The sequence below is a fragment of the Cyprinodon variegatus genome, unplaced genomic scaffold (genome assembly GCF_000732505.1).
Source record: "Cyprinodon variegatus isolate N-32 unplaced genomic scaffold, C_variegatus-1.0 Scaffold522, whole genome shotgun sequence".
In the NCBI taxonomy this organism is placed as follows: domain Eukaryota; kingdom Metazoa; phylum Chordata; class Actinopteri; order Cyprinodontiformes; family Cyprinodontidae; genus Cyprinodon; species Cyprinodon variegatus.
This window is the reverse complement of record NW_015150975.1, coordinates 499875-507426: the sequence shown is the minus strand read 5'-3', so window position 1 is coordinate 507426 and position 7552 is coordinate 499875. Positions and strand designations below refer to the sequence as shown.

At 39.3% G+C, this 7552-nt stretch overlaps 1 protein-coding gene across 3 annotated transcripts in view; it reads left to right on the top strand.

The window, feature by feature from the left end:
• LOC107095075 (lysine-specific demethylase 5C-like) overlaps positions 1-2863 on the top strand; it is a 34630-nt gene extending 31767 nt beyond the window's left edge. For all 3 annotated transcript variants that reach the window (XM_015391048.1, XM_015391046.1, XM_015391047.1), the window contains 2 exons: positions 1611-1781; positions 1872-2863. In XM_015391048.1, the coding sequence (XP_015246534.1) occupies positions 1611-1781; positions 1872-1880 (180 nt within the window). In that variant the 3' untranslated portion in view covers positions 1881-2863. The remainder of the gene's footprint in view (positions 1-1610; positions 1782-1871) is intronic.
• Positions 2864-7552: the final 4689 nt, after the last annotated feature.

The following is a 7552-nucleotide window of genomic DNA, read 5'->3' as shown; positions in this document are numbered from 1 at the left end:
ACTTGAGAAGGTAGGTGATGCGGACGTCGTGGAAGACATTTTGTCCCGTAACGCTCGCCGTACTGTTGGGGGGGGAGAAGCGGTGGGGGGGAGATTTTCATGTTGCTGCGGTCTGCAGTCTGAACGTTAGATGTCGCTGAAAATTACACACTGTAGCTTTAAGGAACCTTTTGCTATCTAATTATTACCTGACTAATTTAAAAAAGAACAGACAGATTCATCAATTTGCTAAATAATGGTTATGTGCAGCCCTACATTAAACTCTGCCTGCATTCAGCACAGAGACTCACTTTGTTTCCCCATTAAAAACGAGTCCTCTATATATAAAAATCCCAACTTTATTACAAAGCAAAATGTAAATATAATTTATAAAGTCATTTTTTTTATGTTTTTTGGATGCACTCTAATAAATCCATGTATTTTATACCCTGAAAACTTTCCTTTAAGTTAAAATTGATATTATAAAGATTTCAAGGAATTAATGAACACCTGAAATTATTCAATTATGTCATGTAGTTATATTTATAGTGCTTTTAATAACCTGAATTAAAGAATTAGGTGACATTGTTAGATGACCTTTGGGACAGCCAATAGAGGCTTTTATTGATGGTTAAACACACAAGGAAAGGATTATTTTTAAATGTGTACATAACTTCTGTTAGTTTTGATTAATTACTGCAGCGTAAATTAGGCTGTGATATTTAGGGGAGAATTTTTACACATTTTAGATAATATTTCTTTGTTTTGAAGTATTATCGGTTTAAACTTGTGCTCAACTAAATGTTTTTCACAAACAAAATTATTTAAAATGTTAGAACTTCCAGAAAAAAAATTAGAAATAAATACTTCATTTGAAATTTGGCTTTAAAATATAGGACTGTTATTTAAAAAAAAAAAAAGTAAATATATTATATCAGAAATTGTTCTTATAAGAGTGATTTTAATAGCTGAGTAGAACCGCTACTAACAAGTTTTTAACCGTACTGTTAGCTTAAGTTCAGAATTTGGGTAACCGTTAAAAAGCACTAAACTCGTACTGGAGTTTAAAACCATCAGCATTATTTTAGTAAAACTTTGTTAGTCATCCAGGTCGTGGTCAGCCTTGAAAAGTTCAGTTTCTTAAACTGAACTTTTCCAGCATTAGTCACCATGGTACACATGACCACATCTCTTATCACCAGAAATAAAAATTTAAAATGAGTCAACTAAAAGTCCCAGTAGAAGTAGTAATAATGACAATTAAAATAATGATTGAACGCCATTAGGCTAATTTATGTTGATCTTAAATTTAAATTAGTTGAGAATGTTTTAATCTTGAATTTAAATGTAGGTTGGCTAATCTGAGGGAAAAAAATTGTCAGTTAAGTCAGATAATCAGGGTTATGTTGATTACAGGCCAAATACTTAGTGAGTTATTTTTTTAAATGCAGAAATGCAGCAGTGCAGTATGTCAGGGTTACATGATGTAGGTCAGATGGCAGAAATTAAGTTGCTTCTAAGGTTGTTTATGAAATTCTGTTGTTGAATATTAGCAGAATATGTAATTAAAACTGCCTACAGAGGCTGTCCTTATTTGGCTGCTGGATTTGTAACCTTCTTTTCCTTCACAGATTGAGCTTGAAGAACAGAAAGCGATGAGGACGAGTCGCGGACGGCCCAAGGAAAAAAGGAAGCGAAAGGGTCACAGCGGCAGCAGTGCAGACGGAGCAGATCATCCCCTGGACGTCTCCCAGTCCAAGAAAAACTGTCCTCCTCACTTTAATGTTGAAATCCATCCAGAGGTGAGACTTTTTTTTTCCCCTTTCTGTTCAGAAATGCTTGCAGATTCGTTCTGGTCAAACCAAAGTGTAATCATGTTTCTGTTTGTACAGATTTTGTGATGCGGCCTACCTGGGAGCTGCATTCAAACACATCTGTTCAATGTGAGCAGCAGGACTTTCCGTGCCAGAAACAGTGTCAAGTTCTAGAAAGATGCGGGACATCCATCCTCCTCACCTGCTTCATCCCTCACCATGTGATCAGACACTAACAGACTAAAGACTCTTCTTCTACACTCCACCCATATGCATCGAAAAACCCAGCAGTATCCAACTCATCATTATTTTGTAACATACTTTCTTCCCTGAACATTTCTTTCCAGAGACTGTTGAACCCATGTGAGAGTTGCCGTTAAAGCAGCTTTTATGGTTTGGAGCTGTTAGAGATCAGCCAGTTTACGCTGTACTCCCCATGTTGTTAAAAGCTAGTTCAGTCTCAGGACCAACAGCATCAGTTTCACTTCATTTGAGCTCTCACACTGACATCGGTTAAGCTGTGGGTGATTTGAACTTATTAACGCCTGAATCCTGACGCTGACGTTACAGTGTAGGATTTAAAACTGCTGACCTGAGACAAGTGGCACAGTTACACATTTACATATGCATCTTTTTTTGTTATTGTTGTATTTAATCTTGTGTTTGAAGCTGTTTCTAGGAGACGTGCTTTTTTCAAAACCCCGAGTCAATTTTGGAAGGTGTTTAAAAACAGGCATTAATGTTTTTGGTGCTACTTTTCCAAAATAAATATACGTACCTTTTGGCTTTATCTTTTTATCCTTACCTTCTGCTCAGTGCTTTGTTTTAAGATTCCATCCTTTATGACTCCATTACATATTCTGCTTACTCTGATCCACCCTGTCATTATTTTCACTTTCCAGAATAAGGTTACTTCGACAAATTTCACTTTGTCTCTATTTGTTTTCTTTAAGAGCTCAAATGACTATATTATTATTATTATTGTTGATATTGCGGACACAAAGTTTCGTGAGTTTGTGTATAAACTTTTCATTTTACTGTTGCCTTTGTTTCTTTTCACTCTTGTTAGGAAGAAAAAAAATAAAGGTTTAGAATTGTTTAGGACTTCTGGGCTTGTTATTTCTAACCTCAAACTGTTTCACCGGTGAAATAGTCGAAATCAAAGAACGGCCACAGTCGTCATGGTCACAGAATTTATTTATAAAAGCTTTAAAATTGCAGACACGTCACAACATATAACAATTACACCATTTTTTCTCTATGCTAGGGTTTTTAGCAAAGTCATAGAAAGACACACAGTTGGAGAAAAAGCTTTCAATATTGAAGCGTATGTAGGGGGGGGAGGGGAATCCTCTCGTATCAAACATGCATGGGTCTAATGGAAAAGCAGCATTTCTCTAGGAAGGATGGTGAAACCATTCCACATAGTAGGAACGAGTTTCAGAAAACAGCAGATGCAGCAGCAGGTATTGTTAGAAATAACTAAGGAATCCATTGAATGCCTCTGGTCAGTCATTAACAAAACTCATTCCTGGTCTGTGGGAGAAGAGAACAAAATTTCTCAGTGGGCGGAAACTTACTATGTCCTGCTTAAGCATTCATAACACTTATATACATCAGTGGGTTTTATTGGCATTTATTATTTTCTCCAAAGTTTATGAAGAATCTTTAAAATGTGTTTGTGTTCAACCACCTTTATCCTTAAATCCATCTTAAAGGGATAGTTCGGGATTTTTGACATGAATCTGTATGGCATCCCCATCACCAGTGTCATGCAATCACACTGACTTACCCCTGGCAGCGTCCTGTGAGCAGAGTTCTCGTCCAGCTTTGGTCAAGCCGAAAGTAGTCCGGCAGTTTTGCTAGACCCAGCGAAATAAAACGTTTCTCTTCCCAAAACATTGTGTTCAAAAGAGTGATATTTTTGCATCCCAAAAACATTGTAGTGGAAAAAGTCACACGTCGTTATCACTTGGTCCTATTTTCTCTCTGTTCGTATCAGTGCGCGCGACACCATGACCTGACAGCTAGGGCCTACTAACCTGACAACAGCCAGATGCATGCCTCGCTCCGCCTAGCTCCTAGCTGGGCGGAGCGAGGCATGCATCTGGCTGTTGTCAGGTTAAGGGCCTACCTGTTTGATTCGCGATTGTTTACTACTGGGGAAGATGTCTGACTACGAGAGCGACGAGGAAAACATCGACTTCCACTTAGAGCCAAAGGGATATCTTTATGAACCCGAGTACACTGACGATGAACTTCGACAAATGGAGTTAGATCGGGCAGAAAGAGAGAGGGTGGACAGAGAAGTGATGGAAGCTGAAGCCGGAGCCGCAGGAGCCTCAGCTGGAGCTGCGATATCCAGGGTGGCCGACAAATCATGGTGCACTTGTTTCAAGTGCGAATGAATGCAGACAGAGGTGGATGCTACTGTTGCCACGAGTGGGATTTAGTAATGCCCGAGATACAGAACCTTTCCATTGATGAGGATGTCGGAGTTGCAGCAGCTGCTGTCTGCATCACAAACAACAGCGACTTCCCTGCCCTCCTCAAAGTTGAGCTCGCTGTCAGAATGACGGCGCGCACTGATACGAACAGAGAGAAAATAGGACCAAGTGATAACGACGTGTGACTTTTTCCACTACAATGTTTTTGGGATGCAAAAATATCACTCTTTTGAACACATAATGTTTTGGGAAGAGAAACGTTTTATTTCGCTGGGTCTAGCAAACCTGCCGGACTACTTTCGGCTTGACCAAAGCTGGACGAGAACTCTGCTCACAGGACGCTGCCAGGGGTAAGTCAGTGTGATTGCATGACACTGGTGATGGGGATGCCATACAGATTCATGTCAAAAATCCCGAACTATCCCTTTAAGAAGTTCCCTAATAAATAAATGACGTCTATCCGATTTAAACTTGGTGTAAATCCAGCTGTTCTGTAAAGGCCTCAAAGGTTTCTTAGATGATAATGGTAGAAAAATGGCGTCAGGACCAAGAAATAAAGCGGAAAGGTCATAAAGTTGAGGAGTTTAAAGCACTTTTGTAAATGAAAACGGTGTTTAAAGCCACAATTTAATAATCCACACGGCCCAGCTGCAAACCTACCACAACATGGTCGTCCATCTAAACTGAGATCCACATTTTTTTTTTTTTTTTTTGCTGTTATTGGGGAAAAAAAAAAACCTGTTAGCTTATTGAAGGTGTAACATCTTCAGCAAATGTGGTCAGATGAGAGCAAAATATAACTTATTTTGATAAAAATGAAAATAGTTGCACATTAATAATAATTGAACATAATTGTTCACTTCTGCCTCTTAACCGGTCCTCTTAAGGGGAAAGGGGGCTGCCACTGTGCAGTTGGGGGTTAAGGGTCTTGCTCAGGGACCCAGAGTGCAGGCTGTGGGGTTCAAACCGGGTACCTGCAATCTCAGAGCACCAGCGGCGCACTGCTCTAACCATTAGGCACACATTAGTATGATTGCACATGGTGGTGGCAGCATCATGCTGTGGAGATGGGTGTTATACACTACCTGGCCAAAAAAAGAAGTCACCACCTGGATTCAACTAAGCAAATAAGTACTAGCCTCCTATTGGATAATTACTGCATGGGCGATTATCTTTCAGCTGGCAACAAGTTATTTAACCCCAACTGGTGCAATGACTTGCTTCTCATTTCCTAAACAACCATGTCGAAAGACACATCTCGTGGTCATGGAAAAGGTGTTAGTCTGTGTGAAAAGGGTCAAATCATTTGCATGCATCAAGCAGAGAAAACATCTAAAGAGATTGCAGAAACTAGTAAAATTTTGTTAAGAACTGTCCAACGCATTATTAAAAACTGGAAGGATAGTGGGGACCCATCATCTTCAAGGAAGAAATGTTGCCGGAAGAAAAATCCTGAAGGATCGTAATCGGCGATCACTTAAACGTGTGGTGAGATCAAATCGAAGAAAAACAACAGTAGAACTTAGGGCTATGTTTAATACTGAAAGTAAGAGCATTTCCATACGCAGAATGTGAAGGGAACTCAAGGGATTGGGACTGAACAGCTGTGTAGCCGTAAGAAAACCTCTAATCAGTGAGGCTAACTGGAAAAAAAGGCTTCAATTTGCTAGGGAGCATAAAGATTGGACTGTGGAGCAATGGAAGAAGGTAATGTGGTCTGATGAGTCCAGATTTACCCTGTTCCATATAGTGATGGGCCAATCAGGGTAAGAAGAGAGGCAGGTGAAGTGACGCACCCACCATGCCTACTGTACAAGCCTGTGTTATGATCTGGGGTTGCTGCGGTTGATCAGGTCTAGGTTCAGCAACAGTATGTGCTCAAAGAATGAGGTCAACTGACTACCTGAATATACTGAATGACCAGGTTATTCCATCAATGGACTTTTTATTCCCTGATGGCACAGGCATATTCCAAGATGACAATGCCAGGATTCATTGGGCTTAAATTCTGAAGTTCAGGGAGCATGACTCATGATTTTCACACATGGATTGGCCACCACAGAGTCCAGACCTCAACCCCATTGAGAATCTTTGGGATGTGCTAGAGAGCAGCCAGACTCTACCATCATCAATGCAAGATCTTGGTGAAAAATTAATGCAACAGTGGATGGAAATAAATCTTTTGACATCGCAGAAGCTTATCGAAACAATGCCACAGCGGTCCAACAAAGTATTAGAGTGAGTGACCTTTTTTTTTTGGCCAGGCAGTGTATTTGCCTGTTACAATGATCCAGTTTAGATAAATGAATGAAAACCTGTTGCAGGATCACAGACGCTTTCCGCCCTGTTTGGGCTGAGCTTTAGCTGTTTGCAGAAGAATAGCTGGATTTTCACTCGTTAGACGCACAGAGCTGCTTGACATGCAGGTTTATGTTTTTATTGAGACAAAATGTGGAAAAAGGTCAAAGATGTATTATTAATGGAAAACTCTTATTTTGTCATTTGCTTCTCAGTCAACCGAAAACAGGAGAACTACAAAGGGGCAAAAATGAGGACATTCTTTGGAAAGTCCAAACAGCCTAATCTACTCCTCAAATAAAATCACCTTCTCTGTGCTTGTAAAAGGTCAACAACACTCGTTACCGAAAAACCTTTTTTTTTCTTTTATACAGGCATTTTGTATGAATTGTAATGAAAAAGTGAACTGGTCCAGCCTTTCCTTTTGTGCTATACAGTCAGTTCTGCCTGAAAGAAAGGCACGGATCCGCTCCTCTTGTCAAAGAGATGTCTGTGCTTAGAGAATGTAAAAAAAAAATAAAAATAATCAGCAAAAACTTGTACATAATGCAAAAAATATTACAAAAGATGCAGCAAGCAGAAAAGGTTGTGGTATATGAAAAGTCCTACATGGACACTTGTCCAGTTTTTATGGCACAAAAGTGAATCTTCAATGTTTCCATGCGGCTGCTTTGTTCTTGGCCCCATTTTTCCATGAATTATTAAAAAAAAAAAGGTTTTCAAGACCTGTAAACATTGCTGCCTTTTATCTGTGAGCGTCTTAAGAGCAGCTGGTGCAATCTTGGTATGTAGCATCGTATGACTTAATGTAAATATGACTTATTAAATGTCTGTGCTTCTTTTTTTAATTTGTCTTTAGGTCTTGGCTTGCTACAGGATACCTTCAAGATGTTTTACTTGTAATAAATCTATGTTCACAGTGTATATATGTTTATTTTTTTCTTGCGAGTTGGGAAAATTCTTGAATTTTCTGTTATTTTTGGACCTGTTGTGTGTTAAATGATGTGATGTCTC